General features: G+C 41.7%; 1 protein-coding gene across 2 annotated transcripts in view; it reads left to right on the forward strand.

The window, feature by feature from the left end:
- LOC124776223 (peroxisome assembly factor 2) overlaps positions 1-18,924 on the forward strand; it is a 158,142-nt gene that overhangs the window by 42,403 nt on the left and 96,815 nt on the right. For both annotated transcript variants that reach the window (XM_047251080.1, XM_047251079.1), the window contains exons 4-5: positions 675-778; positions 3,775-3,939. In XM_047251080.1, coding sequence (XP_047107036.1) covers positions 675-778; positions 3,775-3,939 — 269 coding nt within the window. The remainder of the gene's footprint in view (positions 1-674; positions 779-3,774; positions 3,940-18,924) is intronic.

Raw genomic sequence — 18,924 nt, forward strand, 5'->3', positions numbered from 1 at the left:
CTTAAACAATACAAACAGTTAAATAAATATTTAAATAGTTGTTCAAGATTCTGCTTATTTTTAGTTACTGTGTCGTTGACATTTTTTAATTTAATGTCATACTCATCCAAGTAAAGTCCTGGTTTGGGCTCATTTTATTATTATTTTTTTAACTGTTTCTCTTAGTAAACATTATTTCTTCTCACATCATCTTAGAGACGTTCCTGACTGATTTTGTTTTGTTCAGCAAATAAACTCATTCCCGTACATCGTGTACTTGCTTTGTAGTCCACGTATAATCAACATGCCAGGAGTCCTAGATCTACATTAGTCTCTGAGTGCAGTGACAGTGATTCAGGTTTAGAAATCATTCTCATTATCCTTAGCACTTCCAGGAAAATTTAGTTGTTGTGTTAGGCAACAGCACAAATATAACAGCATCCCTATGCAAAACTGTCAGCTGTGTTGAGCCCTTGGCTGGATTAATTATAATTTTATCTACTAATAAATTGTGGGAAATATTGCTGAGAGGTTTTGATTTGAAAAGTAGCATCTGTTTCTGTCTTCCAGTGTTAATGGATGATTAGTGTGCTTAACCTTTTGACAATAGAAATATTTGTGTACATGATATAAGAGCTATAATATTCTGTGATTACTTCAGATTAATTTAAAAAATTGTCGCTCTTATTTTACAGAAACCACTACAAACAATTGAAGAAATTTGGCAATACACTTGTTACAGAAGATAATGAGGATTGTGGCAGAGAATTGAAGAAGGAAGATTTTGAGGTAGCTTTAGGTATAATCTCAGCTTAGAAATTCTAGTATTGTGGTGTGACGAAGTATTGGCTAACTGACACTAGGTTGCAGTCCATGGTTGGTCATTCCGTGTATCCAGCTTTAAAACCTGATCCTCCATGATTTTTGAACCTCTCAAAATTTTAAATTATTTGTAGATATGCTGTATACATTTCAGCACAAAAAGATCCAGCTTTGCACCCAGTTGGCACCACACAAACTGATCCAAATGGAAACACACATATAATTACATTTGTTTAAAATGATTTAGTACTATCTTAAATTAATTATTTGTGTCTGCTTGACCTGCTAAAATATTCTCCATTGCTTAAACATATTTAGTTTTGTGAGTGGGAATTAATATCGATTTCAGGTCATGATCAAAAACTCATAACCCTGCTGAGGATATTCCTTAATGCATTTTACACCACAGTAATGAAGGGTAATAGGAAGAAGACTACTTTGTTATTTTTTAGAAGAATCTGTGCACCAGAAATGACTGGGATGATGTGGGGAAAATCTTTTTATGAACTAGACTATTAAGATAGTGGAGGCTGAGGTGAGACTGGAGGGTTATTTCTGTTAGGAGTCATCTAAACAGATATCTAGACATGTTTGCCCTAAATTTCAAACCTGTAAGGGAGAGAATGTTTCTCAAAGAAAAAAAAAACTGTCAAAGTTTTAAGTACAAATATTTGTTGTTTGGCTTTGTGTGTACAGAGCCATGTAGCTGGTCTTCAGTGAGTCCAAAGTCAACATAATGAAATGCTGCGTGAGATTAGACAAGGACACTATAAATTTTAACTGTACCAATGGAACTTCAGCCCCTTGTGCAGGTTTGTAACAGTGGATTTTACCATATACTGGGACTGAACTGTTGGATTTCTTTGAATCTTGTAGCAAAGTTTCACAGTTACATTTCACGTGGTTCTTTTCTCAATCTCGTACCACTTTTCTTTATGTTGGTAACAGTCTCACTGGAGTCCAGCTATACATGTCAGTACATGTAAAGCCAAACAGCTTCACTACAGAAACGCCCTTTGACTACCCTTAATTATCATATGAGTTATGTAAACAGGTTTTACCAGACCACCTCAGCCAACTCTAGTTCTGTTGATCCTTCTAAGAAGTAACCAAGCAATACACTTCATGTAACCATTTACTGTAATGGTCTAGAATGCATTTTTTAACTTTTTTAATGATCTTCTGAAACCGTATCCTGAAATGATGTCTAAGATACCTAATATTCTCCCATACCACATAATGGTATCACTGTCATCAAACCAAATGTTGATTTGCATCACACACTTTATTTTGACTTTTGAACTGACTTATAGAGAGACCTTCTGTATAACAGAGGCACTAGATGTGTTTGAAAACCTGAGAACTTAGAAGATAAATAGTGTCTAGTAGACAACTCAAGAACAAGTGGACATATGTATAAACAAGCTAAAATAAGAAGCGAGAAGTGTAACTGCAAGATAGATTTTAGGGAGGGAGAAATAAATGAAGTGAAAAGGGAAGACAATCACAAGAAATAATACATGAAAAAAGAGCAAGACCAGAATTTTTTTGGAAATTTAGGCCAAGCAGCAGGCAACAAACAAGCTCCCACTGGTGGACTAGATAAGAACTAGCATCAGAGCAGAGACTCTAGATAGAAAGTGTGATAAAATGTCACCTGGAAAGTGTGGCCAGGGGAATTAGAACCACAACACAAGGAAATTGGATCAAAGGAGTATAAGGTCCACAGAGATTTGGGGACAATGAAAAAGTTTCCTCCCAGTCCGTCCAAGGACTTTAATTTCTCATTTATCACTTCTTTCATCTTTGGCAATGTTTGATAATGTGTAAAATGCCTAACTGCACTTCTTAGTCACATCTTTTCTTCAAAATACTCTCATTAATGTTCTTACTCCTTATCACATTTCTGCTTTTGCCCCATAATAGATATTTATTTCACTAAAGTTGGATTATCAGTATGACAAGGCCTGATGAATGTACATCCTCCAAAGAACGTGTCCCTTGGTAGCTATAGTATGCTTGTAATTGCACATAGTGTAGCAAAAATGTTGTGATCATGGAGACATTTTACCACACTTTCCAGGTGACATTTTACCTCACTTTCTATCTAGAGTCTCTGCTCTGATACTAGTTCTTACCAAGTTCTCCAATGGGAGCTTGGTCCATAGCTTGTTTGTTGCCTCCTACTTTGCCATAATTTCCAATAATTTTTCTGGCCTTGTTCTTCTTTTTTCTTATATTATTTCTTGTGACTGTCTTTCCTTTTCATTTCATTTATCTCACCCCCTTTCTCTAAAATCTATCTTGCAGTTATTTTTCTCACTCCTTATTTTAGCTTGTTTATACATATGCCCACTCATCCTCAAGTTGTCTACTAATCTCTTTATCTTCTAAGTTTCAGGTTTTCAAATCCCATCTAGTGCCTCTCATTCTTTTTATTAAATCTCCCTTTACCTGCGATGCCGGGGGAATTTCCATTGGACATTTCCTTATTCTTAAGCTGCAACAGGCTCTTTCCTTCCGACCTTTCCTACTCATATGCCTCAGTAAGGACCCTTGGTTCTAAAAGGTAGCAATTTTACATCTTTTTATGTGTTTCCATCTGTGGCCACTTGCTGATTAGATTTTACTACATCCACAGTATAAATGTAGGTGTATATTGTTTTTTATGAGAAGTGTCATCATAGATTTTAAAAATATGTAATTGCAACATTATGTGAATGCTTGTGAAAGCATTACTTGTAGTTTTACTTTATTTAACAATGCTGTTCTGCTTAAAAAAGTAATTTACTGTTGATTATTACACACTTCTATTTACTGAAAATTTTGTAACTTGAAATAGTTCACCCAATAATGAGAAGCATATGTATTGATGTAGTTTATGTTATAAAGTTTTGATTATAAACATTATTCTTTACTCAAGTGTATTTCTTGTGGATTATGAAAGACTAATGTCCATTCTTTGTTTTCTAGATATTATGCACAGCACATATGCTGATGTTATTGGTGCACCAAAAATCCCAGCTGTCTCATGGGATGATATTGGTGGTCTGTCAAAGCTGAAAGAAGAAATATTCCGTACAGTGATGATGCCTCTCAAACATCCAGAGCTTGTGGCCTCTGGACTTCGAAGATCAGGTGAACATGCAGATTCTCTTTGTTCCTATCATATTCTACTTTTGTGCTTAGTGAATGAATATAAAATACACTACACAGAATAGAGAAATTGTGGGTGTAACATAGGGTTTCAGAAATATTTTGAAATATGGCAGTTGGTTTACTTTATTTTTTCATGTCTGGGTGAGCTTTCAGCCATACTCTCTGATCCTTGTCATCTCTTCCAAAATTTTCAGCCCAGTATTGAGCCATGTCAGTAGCTGCATTGGTTCCCAGCCATAGGTCTTTGAGGGTGCTCTTATAAGGACTGAGAAGACAATCTAATGTGTGTACTGTATACTGCACATCATCACAATCACACAAAATATCGCTGTTACCTTGTAGCCCCAAGATTGACAGGTTTGTCTTTACTGGTACAACACCTGTTGTTAATTCATTGAGGGTACTCTAAGTTTCTCATTCCAGTTAAATGTCTGTTGGATCAATTTCTTATGGTGGGTACCATTCAGGAAGGTCTATGTCCACAGTGTTCATGAAGCTGCTTCTGGCAATTTTCTCACTGCATGGTGCATTACGTGTTTTTCATTGAAGGTCAAGCTTGAACTTTTCCATGTAGTCCATTGCTGATAGTGTAATACATGGAGCAGAGAAACCAGCTGCTCTATACAGTTTATCCAGCAGTGGAGCAGCCATACAGCCATTGTTTAATTAAACAGCAAGTTTCATTCAGGATGACATCAACTTTTCTGGCATGAGCAGATCTAATCCAGACTGGGCAGGCATACTCTGCAGTGGAAAAGCACAGTGCTTTACAAGTTTTTCTGAGAACAGTAGGATTTTCTCTATACTTACTGCAACTAATTTTCTTCAAAAAAATGATCCTTATTGTTACTTATGTAGCAATTTTCTTGCAATGATTTTTGTAGGTCAAAGACCTCTAGAGGAATACTACGAGATATTTAGAAATTTATGTATGTTACAGCTGCTGGTCCTCTCCAGTCTAAACTGTAAGTGAAATGTGCATCCCGTGTTTTTAAAGCATTTGGTCTCGACACATTTTGTTTTTAATACATTGATGTGGTAGACAGGGCCCTTGTTAGTTGCTCTTCAACAAGCTCAAAATATTTACCCTGTGCAGCAAAAGCAAGATCTGCTATGTATAGGAAATGCTTCATGATACTGGGGTTTGGTTGGTCTCTTGTGTACACTTCGCTGATGAGGATCATTACGTTAACTTCTCCATTTACTTTACTCATTATCAAAATACACATAGAATCTTCATTTCTCAAGAACTGATTGAATAACCTATCCAAATGGTAATCTTTGAAATGGCTGTGCTGCTGATCAAGTAGGATTCCGTAGTTTGTTGTGTCGTAAGCAGCAGGCAGATCTGTCAGAGCAATTACTGTGATTAATTTATTTTGATATCACTCCTCACTGTGTTCTGTAAGGCTTAGAACTCAGGCTGTGCTGTTCTTTCCAGGTTGGAAACCTGCGTGTTGAGGTGTAGTTGGCTCTGCGATTGGCTTCAGTCTCTCATATAATTTGAATAGATCACATAATAGAGATATTGGGCTATAGCTGTTAGCTGTATCAGGATCTTTTCCTATTTTCAAGGCTTCAAGGACTTAGATTTCCATCACATTTTTGAGGTAATACATATACAAAGATATTTATTAAATATATGTAATACCCATTGTTTTGTTACTGGACTGAACTGCTTAATCTGTTCATTACCCTTCTTGAATCTCCACAGATTTTTCATTTTTCATGTGTCTTCAGCCATTGTCAAGCACCTTTAGAGAAAGTGGTACATGGAATATACTCTTTCAGTATGAGGTGCTATTGTTCTCATGGGCCTTGGAAACTGTTCTTTGATGTTTCTGTTAGGAAGAAATTCATGAGCAATTTTATTTGCAGATGTTTCAATCTTAATTTAACAGGTTTCCTTTCCTCACTTAGTTTCTTATTCAGTTTCCATGCGTATCCAGTTTATCAAGTGCCACAACCCATTTATTTTCTTTCACTTTTCTTGTGGATTGCGTTAGAGTTTCTCCACAATCTATGATACAATTGCTGAAATTGTTGGCATGCCGCTGACAGTACTTTCCCATTTTTGGCTTTAATCATTTATCCAGAAAAGTATGTCTATCTACATGCACTGGGTACGTGTTTGCATGATAACATTCAGAATATATCCACAATCACACTCTTTTTGGTGTGAGGGGAAGATGTTGTGTCTTTGTGTCAAGATCGTCTGCATAGTCTTCCAATTTGCTTCATAGAACGTAAATCTTCTATAGGGGGCTTAGGTTGTTTTCAGTGCAACAGAAACCTGGAGACTCATCAGTCAGTGTTCTGTTTCTGGGATGGGATTGGCTACAAACTTCGTACATCAGTGTTCACTGTCAGGACTGTTGAAAGAGGTGTGCCCTATCTACTATACCCCAATGTTAAAGGAAAATCCATGACGGAATAATGACAATACATGAAAAGGATAGATAGCTACTCACCATATAGCAAAGATGTTGAGTTGCAGAAAGGCACAACAGAAAGACTGTCAAACAAATACTCTTTCAGCCAAAAATGCCTTCATCAGAATGAGACAACCCCACATGCAAGCATGCGCGCGCGCTCACACACACACACACACACACACACACACACACACACACACACACATTCTGATGCAAACGCAACTCTCTCTCTCACACACACACACACACACACACACACACACACACACACACCCACACACCCACACACACACACGACCACAATCTCTGGCTGCCAAGGTCAGGCTGCAAGCAGCAGCATGTGATGGGAGAAGAAATCTGGTGTTGGGGGTGAGGAAGAGGTTGGGGCAGATAGGGGGAAGGAAAGCAGGGTGGTGGTGGGAGATGGTAAAATGCTTCTTGTGAGAAGTGGAGAGAGGGTAAGGCAGCTAGGTGCAGTTGGGAGGTTAGACGAAGGGCAGGGGAGAGGTGGGGGCAGCACAACAGGAGAGAAGTAAAAAGAATGTGGGTGCATTTCTGGAATAGGGGGCTGTGCAGTGCTGGAGTGGGACAAGTTAGGGGATAGTTGGGTGTAGGTCAATGACTAATGAAGGTCACAGTAGTTACAGCTTAGCTTGTAGATCACTCACAGGTAGCCCTGCCTATGATGGGATAGGTGATGCTTGTGACTGGATTGGAGTAGGTGGTGATGGGAGGATGTATGGGACAGGCCTTGCATCTAGGTCTGTTACAGGGATATAAGATATGAGGCAAGCAGTTGGGACCAGTGGTTGTTTTGTGATGGGTAAAGATATCGTGTAGATTTGGAGGGTAGTGGACTACCACTGCAAGAGGGATGGGAAGGATAGTGAGTAGGACATTCTCATTTCATGACATGACGAGAGGTAGTAGAAACCCTGGCAGAGAATGTGATTCAGTTGCTCCACTTCTGGGTGGTACTGAGTCACAAGAGAAATGCTCCTCTGTGGCCAGACAGTGGGATCTTAGGACGTGGGGAGTCACTGGAGAGGTAAGGCACAGGAGATCTGTTTCTATGCAAGGTTGGGAGGGTAATTACAGTCTTTGAAGGCCGGAGTGAGACCCTCGGTATTTTTTTAGGAGGACTGCTCGTCCCTACAGATGCAATGGCCGTGGATGGCCATGCTGTATAAGGGTGGCAGCTGACAAAGTGGAGGTATTGCTGGTGGTTGGTAGGTTCAATATGGATGGAGGTACTGACATAGCAGTCTTTGAGGTGGAGGTCAACATTGAGGAATGTGACTTCTTGGGTTGAGGAGAACCAGGTGAAGGGAATGGGGGAGAAGGTGTTGAGGCTCTGGAGGAATGTGGATATGGTATTCTCACCCTCGATTCAGATCACAAAGATGTCATCAGTGAATCTGAAGAACCAGGTGAGGGAGTTGGGCTTCTGAGTGGTCAGAAAGGATTCCTGTGGATAGCCCATGACTAGGTTGTCATAGGATGGTGCTATGCGGGTGCCCATGCCTTACGCCGGAATTGTTTGTAGGTGATGCCTTCAGAGAGAAGTAATTGTGGGTGAGGATGTACATGGATTGGATAAAAAGTAGTGGAAATGCAATTATAATTCATACCCAACTTTACTGACAGACATTCACCATATTACATGCCCTCAATGTGAGTGCCCCGTATCTCAATCACCTTCCCCCAGAGATTGAAGGTGTTGTACATCATCAGGACATCCACCTTTGTCGATGCCTTGCAAGGACTGCTTTCTGCCATGAGTGATGTCTTCTCTTGTGTTGTAGTGCATTCTACAAAGAGGTTACTTCATTTTGGCAAACAGGTCATAATTGCATGGAATTTTATCAGGTGGATACATTAGATGTTCCATTATCTTCCACCCGCACATATGCAGGAACTCCTGCATGGGGTTCACAGTGTGGCATAATGCATTGTCATGAAGGATGATAGGAAGTGGCAGAAGGGAAAAATGTTGTGCACTGCGATCAAGATTCACTTCAGTCTTGATCCACACACATTGTTCGTGTTTCCTAAACATACGGTTAGGGCACTTGAACTAGCCTCCCACACTTTCAGACAGTACCTACAGCAGCTGACTCAAACACAGCTGTCAGTGCTCACTGCACAACTTCAGCTGACTTACTGCTGTCAGCTGCAGACAGCGGGCATGCTGTCTGGTGCACATCCTTTATGTTACAACAGTGTTGCCATTATGCATTTGGTCATTGCGACTAGGAAGGAATTTGTAAGTTTGAAATCCCTCCGTATGGTCTTACCATCAAATTACCCATCTCCAGCTACAACCCCTCTTTCCACACTGAACTCCATCTGTTCAGATTTCACCAGTCTGTGACCATCACCAACATAGTCCTGCAAAACCATGTCAATCAGGCCCAAACCTCCTTGCAATACCTACTCTCCATCCATAAAATTCTCCTACAATGCAATCCCAAATTCCTGGATCCCATATCACACACTGAAACTCTTGCCCTCCAGGTATTAGAGCAGCATGCACACCATCACCTCAGAAAAACTCTCCAATCTGTTCACTTCCTACTCTTACCTTGGACTACCACTATCCACCACATCTAAAACAACTTGCAAACATCCACCACAACTCCCCATAGCTGACAAACCTTGCTTCGCAGACCTACTACATTTACCGCACCCTCAAACACTCCCTCCCATGACTATTCAGAATCCAGAATCTAACAAACCAAAACATAGTCATGAACCTTTCCTCCAAAAGCCTTAGCCTCATAGAAGTGTCAGTCATTTGCAAAGGCGCCACCTTTTGCGCCACCCCCAAATTCAGTCATGCAGGACTTGTTAATGACCTTTATTCCTTCTCCCAGTCCCTACAGTGGAAACACTTTTTCGTCACCAAGCTTACGAATCAGACTCAACCAATGTTGAACCCTTCCTGACTCAGTTAACTCCTTTATCCAACTGTGATCCACCCCACTGCCCCCAAATCACCTCCTTTTATCTTTCCAGAACTTCTTAACCTCAAACCTTGCCTCACCATCATTTCCCAAATCCTTTTACATGCAAGCTAACCTTACACCCACAGAAAGAACTGCAGTCCACCACCTAAAAAGAGATCTCAACCTTATAATCCCACCTGCTGACAAGGCTCCACCACTTTCGCTTTGAATCGCAAGCATTACCTGGCAGAAGGACTTCACCAGCTGTCAGATTCATCCAGCTACAAACCCCAGCAGGATCTCCAGTCTTTCCTCAAATCCTTAGGCCCACAGAGATAATCTTCCCAGATTCCTCATCTCTCTTCACTCCTACCACACTCTGCACTCTACCTTCTATGTGCTTGCTAAAGCCCATAAACCAAATCACCCAGGACACTCTATTGTGGCCGGTTACTGTGCCTCAACTGAAAGAATCTCTGCTGTCGTAGACCAACATCTTTAGTCTATTACTTGCAACTCATGGTACCCTACTATATAAAAGATACCAACCACTTCCTCCTCTGACTCTCCACAGAGTTCTTGTTCCTTTACCACATGGTGCCCTGCATGTCACTATTGATGCCACCTCCCTTTACATGAACATCCCTGATGCCCATGGCCTTTCATGACACCAGACAGATTCCATATCTACAGCCTCCTTTCTGGTTTTTCATCACCAGTTCTGTCCTCACCCACAATTACTTCTCCTTTTAAGGCATCCCTTGCAAACAAAACCGGGGTATGGCAATGGTCACCCGCATGGCACCATCCTATGCCAACCTATTTACGGGTCATCTAGAGGAATCCTTTTTAACCATCCATAATCCCAAACACCTCACCTGGGTCAGATTCGTCTTTGTGATCTGGATCGAGGGTGAAGACGCTCTATCCACATTCCTCAAAATCTCGATACCTTCTCCACCATTTACTTCAACAAGTCACCTTCACTTCAGAGAACCTCCATTCATATCAGATCTACCAACCATCAGCAAAACCTCCACTTTGACAGCTGCCATTCATTCCATGCCAAGAAGTCCCTTCCATACAACACAGTCACTCATGGTCGTTGCATTTGTAGGGTCAAGCAGTTCCTCTCAAAAAACACTGATGGTCTCACAGAGACATTCACAGACTGTAATTACTCTCCCAACCTTCCATAGAGACAAATCTCCCGTGCCTTATCTCTCCAGTCACTCCTCATGTCCTTAAGTCCCACTACCTTACCACAGAGGAATATTCCCTTGTGACTCAGTACCACCCGGGACTGTGGCAACTGAACCAACAGAGTTTTTACTACCTTTCATCATGCCATGAAATTAACAATGCCCTACCCATTATCATTCCCATCCCTCCCACCATGGCATTTTGCTGTCTACCGAACCTGCACAATATCCTCATCCATTCCTACACTACCCCTGTTCTCAACCCCTTGCTTCATCTCATGTCTTATACCCCTGTAATAGACCTAGATGCAAGATCTGTACCATACATCCTCCCACCACCACCTACTCCAGTCCAGTCACAAGCATCACCTATCTCATCAGAGGAGGGGCTACCTGAGAAACCTGCCATATGACCTACAAGCTAAGCTGCAACCACTGTGCTGTGTTCTACATGGACATGACATCCAACAAACTTTCTGTCTGCATGAATGGCTACTGACAATCTGTGGCCAAGAAACGGCTGGACCACACAGTTGCTGAGCAAGCTGCCAAACACAATATTCTTAATTTTAATGACTGTTTCACATCCTGTGCCATCTCGATCCTTCCTAACATCACCACCTTTTCTGAATTACACAGGTGGGAACTCTCCCTGCATTATATCCTATGCTTCCATAGCCCTTCTGGCCTCAACCTTCATTAGTCATTGTCCTACACCCACCTGTCCCATTCCTTGTTCCTACCCTAGCACTACACGGCTCTCTATTCCACCAATGTACTCACAATCTTTTTACTTCTCTCCTTTTGCCCTGCCCCCATCCCATCCAGTGCTCTTCGTCTAACCTCCCAACGGCACCTAGCTGCCCTACCTTCTCTCCACCTCATCCAGTATACTCCCACAAGAAGCACTTTACTGCCCCCAACCCTGTCCTGCTATCCTGCCCCCTCCCAACCCCAGCCTCCTCCTTACCCCCACCACCCTGATTGCTTCTCCCATCATGTGCTGCAGCTCCCAGTCTGGCCTCAGCAGCCAGAAACAGTGGTCATATGTGTGTGTGTGAGCTGCATTTCCGTGTGTGTGTGTGTGTGTGTGTGTGTGTGTGTGTGTGTGTGTGTGTGTGTGTGGAGAGAGAGAGAGAGAGAGAGAGAGAGAGAGAGAGTGATTTAATTCTGATGAAGGCCTTTCTGGCTGAAAACTTAGTTGTTTGACAGCCTTTTTGTTGTGTCTATCTGTGACTCAATATCTCCGCTATATGGTGAGTAGCAATCTATCCTTTTCATGTATTGTCATTACTGTTAAAAGAGTGTGATAGTTTAGCATAATCAGTGTTAAATTATCCACATCAGCCAACTGGTCAACATGATTTCCATTGGTGTTAGTAGTATCCCAACCCAAAGCTGTATTATGGCATTAAAATCTTGGAGTACAAATTTAATTTTCTCTCTCTCTCTCTCTCTCTCTCTCTCTCTCTCTCTCTCTCCCTTTTTTTTTGTGAGAGTTGAACTCCAAACAAGTTCATGGTGTTTTGAACAACAAACATGTTCCTAGTGTTTTAGATATAGATGCAGTAGAACAGTTGACACATTGCATGGTTATTATTTCAGTATCTTGCTTCAATGATGCAGCGTCATCTGAGACAGCATAATCCCATATTTTGCGTATAATGCTCTTCCATACTTGGGGTAGGATAAGCCTTCCAGAAAACCTATACTAAGCGTTACTAGTTTAATAGAGTTTACATTTTTGTGTATTTCCTGAATGCGTAACACATCGCAACAATTCTATGTATGTGTATGTAAGAAAATGTCTTCCTTAGTTTTCAGAATACCCTCTGTATTTATGCTGCGAATAGTCAGTGTTGGTGCTGAGAAGGACCATTTCTTCTATTTTTCGCCATTCATATTGTTCTTATCTTTGTTCGGTTGTAGAAGAATTTTTCACTGACAGAAGTTGTTATTGTCCAGAGTACGCGCAGTTTTGAAAGCAATATTCAAGGAGTCTCCTTCCTTGTGCCCTAGTAGTTACCTGCAATAATATGGACCTTGCATATTGAAATTAGTTTAAATCTTTTCTCACCATATTAAATGCCAGTGTCTCAATTTCCATTCATAATTAACTATACCTTTCCTTCCAGTGTAAAAATATTAGCAAGAACATGAAACTGTGATAGCAGGTTACTAGAGATTTAATAGCTCATAGTCAAATATCAGCTAGAGTAATTTATGTGGTGTGTGTGTGTGTGTGTGTGTGTGTGTGTGTGTGTGTGTGTGTGTGTTTTATTGGAGTTTCAAGCAGACTGTGCACAGCTCAGTAGAACAATATTTGTTGTCGTGGTCTGTAGCACAAAAACTAGTTTTATGCAACTTTCTATGCTAGTCTACACAGTGCAATCTCTTCGTCTTTCATCAATGCACAATGATTGCAAACTACATCCTCGTGAACCTGCTCACTGTAGTTGTCATTTGGTCTCCTACAATTTGTAGCCACCCCTCCCTCCCTCCCTCCACGCCATTCATACACACAAGCAAGCACACCTCATGCACACGTGACCGCCAACACCAGCATCTTGAGCTGGAATATTCCTCAGTGGGGTTTCCATTGTCTGTGCTAAAGATAATTTTTTATATAACACATCTACATCTACATCTACGTCCATACTCCGCAAGCCACCTGACGGTGTGTGGCGGAGGGTACCTTCAGTACCTCTATCGGTTCTCCCTTCTATTCCAGTCTCGTATTGTTCGTGGAAAGAAGGACTGTCGGTATGCCTCTGTGTGGGCTCTAATCTCTCTGGTTTTATCCTCATGGTCTCTTCGCGAGATATACGTAGGAGGGAGCAATATACTGCTTGACTCTTCGGTGAAGGTATGTTCTTGAAACTTCAATAAAAGCCCGTACCGAGCTACTGAGCGTCTCTCCTGCAGAGTCTTCCACTGGAGTTTATCTATCATCTCCGTAACGCTTTCGCGATTACTAAATGATCCTGTAACGAAGCGCGCTGCTCTCCGTTGGATCTTCTCTATCTCTTCTATCAACCCTATCTGGTACGGATCCCACACTGCTGAGCAGTATTCAAGCAGTGGGCGAACAAGCGTACTGTAACCTACTTCCTTTGTTTTCGGATTGCATTTCCTTAGGATTCTTCCAATGAATCTCAGTCTGGCATCTGCTTTACCGACGATCAACATTATATGATCATTCCATTTTAAATCACTCCTAATGCGTACTCCCAGATAATTTATGGTATTAACTGCTTCCAGTTGCTGACCTGCTATTTTGTAGCTAAATGATAAAGGATCTATCTTTCTGTATATTCGCAGCACATTACACTTGTCTACATTGAGATTCAATTGCCATTCCCTGCACCATGCGTCAATTCGCTGCAGATCCTCCTGCATTTCAATACAATTTTCCATTGTTACAACCTCTCATTTACATTTAGTACAGTCACAAGAATCTTTTTCCTTCTTCCCTTGATAAATGTATGTATCCCCTATTCAGTAGCTGACAGAGTGAAATTTCCTGTTATCACTAACATATTACCAGGAAATTACAGCTGAAGAAATTTCCAAGCTCTCTTTAGAGCTTTCCACTACTGTATTACTCGATGTTAGTGGCTGATAGAAACATCAGGTTACTATTTATGTCTCATCTTTGACACTTACCTTCAGTCATATTATCTTGCATTGTGATGAAGTATTTATCTCATTAGAAATTACTGAAATGCTATTGTTATGCTTGTCTTTTCTTTTTCCATCCCACATGGATCTATATTTACCTTCATAACAGGTATATTGTTATGTAGCGGCACCACCATTTAAGATGGGGAAAGGTTACCTTCAGGTGCCATATTTCGGAGCACACAAGTTACAGCCAGTCTCGGGCCTGTTGACAGTAAGTTATGCTACCAGCGGTTGCGAAGTAGAATGGAGGCCACAGGGTTGTAGACCTGCTGAAAAGAGTAAATGCAGTGATTTGCATAGCGCGAGTTACAGGCAGAAGGGGCCCACTGGCCCAACCCAGGTGTTATGAGTACATGACTCAAGAGTGGTGCGTTAGCAAAACAGAGGCACACAGCCATGTATAAATAGGTGCCGGTTCACTAACAAGGGGCTTTCAAGTGTGACAGCTCACCTGGCTGGCGGGGCATGTCACACCTTCGGCTACATGCAGCAGCAGATGGGGCGCTAGCGTTCCAGTCCACAGCGGGTCGTTAGTTTGGCCCTTTGAGACCAACATGGGGTCTGCAGCCAGCCAGCGGGGGGCCACGCTATGGCTCACTACTGCTGGCAGTCTTGTTGGCTCCCATAACACGCCAGAGGTACCCCCGGGTGAGGGCCGCAGATTGAGACTGCTGAGCAGACTGCCTGATGTCATCACAACTCTGTGGCCATACAAGGCCGACACACAGTAGGGTGTTGCATGGGTCACTGAGGCAGCGATTCCGCACCAAGCCGGTTCGCAGACAGCAAAGTGGTGTCCTCAGCATTGTGGGACCTGGTGACGCAGACCAAGAGGAACGGGGGCACTTTAGCTGAAAATAATAAATCACTTGGGAAACTCAGACGAGTTTTAATTCGGCGCATCCTGACAGCCCATCTCCATCCAACATCCCTCTACATTTGGTGTCAGAATAGCAGGCATCATCTGTTCATCTGTACAGTACGACATTCGAGCCCACCACCTGCATTACAGTCAGAAAATGTGGTGAGTGTTGACCAAGAATTTTTTTTTTTTTTTTTTTTTTTTTTTTTTTTTTTTTTTTTTTTTTTTTTTTTTTTAGTATGGCTTCTGGCAGGCCATTTGCCATTTTAGATGTTTTGCATAGGCATATTATTATTATTATTTGTCAGTGTGTTTGGGGCAGTAAGATGTCATTTTTCGTGGCATTTGATTACTTCTGTATTGGTGTATGATGATACTGAGTATGATGATACGGAGCTGTAGGAAGTCAGGTTATATGTGTACCTAAATGTTTTGTTTTGGGACTAACTGGGAACAAAAGCAACACAGTGGCAAAGTCAGGGACGCAAGGTGTGTCAGAACCAGAAGCGTAAGGATTTTGTTGGAAAAGGTAGCACAATTGGCAGCGGACAATACACAGTTGAGAAGTGAATTAACATCTAGGAGTGAGCAGGAAACCACATCTGATCACTCATTTTCGCCTAGGGTGCCACAGCAGGAGGTTGATCCAGCCACTGCAAGTTTGATTATTCTGTTTTCTGGCAAGGCATCTGAGGATGTGCATTTGTTTTTGGAGGACTTGGAAACTTCGCCTGTGATGAATAGTGGGCCTGATGAACAGTTGTTACATGTAGCCAAGATTAGATTAACTGGTGAAGTGAAGACATATTTAAGGTGTTCTGAGGCTTTCAGGAAGGCGGGACAGTTTAAGCAGTTGAAGGAGGGGCTTTTACAGAGGTAAAAGAAACAGAATAGCACTTGGTACTTAGGGAGAGATTGAGTGCAACGACGAAGAGACAGGGAGAGACAGTAGAGAAATTTGCAGACAGAATAAGAGAAATTAATGAGTATACTTACGAGTTGAGTCAGAGTGATGAGGCGAATGGTGTTCTGTTGCAGGAGGCCGAGCAAAGGGCACTTGATGTATTTTTGAGGGGGTTACCAGTGCATATGTTGCAGAAAGTGCTTGAAAGGACTCCAAAAGATTTGTATTCGGCCATTCTTCTGGCAATTCAATGTGAGGAAATAGACGTGGCAACAGGGGTACGTGATAGACAAGCAGTGTTTACAGCGGGTATAAAATGTTATAAGTGTGGTTGTACGGGACACATGCAGAGACAATGTACCCAGTCACCGAGGAATAGAGGAAGGGTTGGAAATCAGCAGTGTGGAATGATGGAGAAGTGGAGGTAGTAGAGGTGGACAGTCGTTAAATGGTAAGACCCACCTAAGGAAGCTCCCATTTAATTTCAATGCTACAAATACTTATGCAGAGGTGGAATGTTCAGTGGTAGGATCAATAGGAACTAAAACGTTTAAGATTTTGTTGGACACAGGGCGCATGTGTCAGTGGCTACTAAGAGTTTAATGGGACAAAGGAAGTTAGACCCACCATGTTATAGGTTGCGTCGAGTGGAGGATAAGGAGGTCACACCTTTGTGGTCAGTGACAGTTGACTTTCGCATACGAAAAGTCTGATTTGATGCATGCAATGAGGCAGTACCATGGCTAAGTGAGGGCTACGACATGATCCTAAGAGTAGATTTCTTGCATCAGCATCATGCCAAAATGGACAATGAACTGTGGAACTTGGTGAAATGCTATTTCATCTAGGGGAAACTGGTGTCACTGCAGAGCTGTCGCGAGGGGTGTTCAATGTAATGAACAAACCAATTGAACCGCTTACATTAGCATTAAGGCTTAATTCGCATGAGTGTGTGTCTAGTTGCACTAGGAAGTTGCTTTGGGTAAGTGAGAGTCAAATCTACCTGTGGGTACAGTATGTGTTGTGTTGTTGAACCATTGGAGGATAATGAAGTTTTGGATCCGTTAGGTTGTTTTGTGAAACATAGTATTGTCGGTGTACAAGAGGGAAATGGGGGTCACATAGTCCCCATGAACGTGGATAATTTTGGCACTGTAGACGCGAATTTGAGAAAAGGAGTTTTAGTAGCGAATTTGGATGTACCAGATGACAAAGACTGGTGTTAGAGAGGTAGGTGTAGCGATCAACCACTAACTGCCAATAGAACTGCATTGTGTAACAAAGTTAAGCATTTGAAAGGAGAAGAAAAAGAGCATGTGGAAGAATTGTTGTGAGAATTTAAGGATTTGTTTTTTCCCACAAGGGCCGTTATGAGCAACTCCGTTAGTTCAACATAGGATACCAACAGGGAATGAAGCACCTGTTTACCGTAAACCATACAGAGTACCGAAGTATTTGCAGCCAGTTGTGGAGGATTTCATTGATCAGCAGCTTGTGGATGGCATTACAGAGCATAGTAATAGTTGCTGGGGGGCGGGCATTGTCATTGTGCCTAAAAAATCTATGGATGGAACTAAGAAATACAGGTTCTGTTGTAACTACTGATATCTCAATAATAAGACAGTAATGGACACATGCCCGCATTCCAAACGTATCAGAGACTTTGTATCACTTAGGACAGTTCCAGCACTTTTTTACGATGGATTTGACAAGTAGTTTTATCATCAGTTAGAGGTGGCTCCAGAGGATCATCCAAAAACTGCTTTCTCTACTCCTGGAGTCCATTACCAGTACATTAGTGGTTTGAAAAATGCTCCATCAATGTTTCAGAGAGGTTGCTAGACAGTGTGTTGAGGGGTTTGAAACCATGGCAGTGTCTTGTCTATTTGGATGACATTATAGTATTTTCAAGTAGTATGGAGCAACATAGACAGCAGTTAAGGGAAGTCTTTATGGGGTTAAGAGCATCTCGTTTACTGTTGAGCCTGGAGAAGTGTCATTTTGCATTGGAAGAAGTGAAACATTTAGGTCATATCATCAGTAAGGACGGAGTGCGAACAGATCCGAGGTTGGTACAGGCTGTAAGGGATTTCTGTGAGCCGAAAACAGTTAATTAAATGCAATCATTCATCATAATTTGCAAGTTCGTGAAGGGTTTTGCAGATTTAGCACAGCCATTGATGCAATTGTTACGGAAGGGTGTGAAATTTGAGTGGACAGAAGAGTGCCAGAAAGCATTTGACAAACTGACAGAAGTGTTAACATCAAGTCTGGTTCTTGTGTTTCCAGATTTTGAAAAGGAATTTATTCTAGCATGCAATGCCACAAATCAAGCATTAGGGTGTGTTCTTAGTCAGGAAATTGATGGGAAAGAACATCCTGTGGCCTATGCGCTGAGGCTGCTGAATGCAGCAGAGAGGAATTACTCAACAACAGAGAGGGAGATGCTTAGCATAATCTATGGAATTACGTATTTTAAATGTTATTTGTATGAGAGAAGATTTTGGGTAGTGACAGATCATGCTGCATTGAAGTTGTTGTTGGGGTTGAAGGATCCATCCACTAGACTCACTAGGTAGGCTGTGAGGCTTAGTGAATTCGACTACGAGGTGGTGCACAAGCCGGGGAAGAAGCAGGGTAATGCGGAAGCAGTGAGTAGAAAGGTGGCAAAAGTAGAAGTCATAGGTTATGACCTAGCAGTATGCCAAGAATTACAGGACACTTACAATGATTGTAAAGTGTATCGGACACAGCCACAATTTAATATGTACGACAGTCTTCTGTGCAGGGAAACAAAGTTAGAGCCAAGGGTAATAGTGCCAGCGAAACTGAGAGATGAGGTTTTAAAGGAAGCACATGTTCATGTGTTATCTGCTCATAGCAGGTGAAGAGTGACAAATAGGAGAGTGGCGGAGAGGTATTGGTGGAG

Source organism: Schistocerca piceifrons, chromosome 2, assembly GCF_021461385.2.
Source record: "Schistocerca piceifrons isolate TAMUIC-IGC-003096 chromosome 2, iqSchPice1.1, whole genome shotgun sequence".
Lineage (NCBI taxonomy): Eukaryota > Metazoa > Arthropoda > Insecta > Orthoptera > Acrididae > Schistocerca > Schistocerca piceifrons.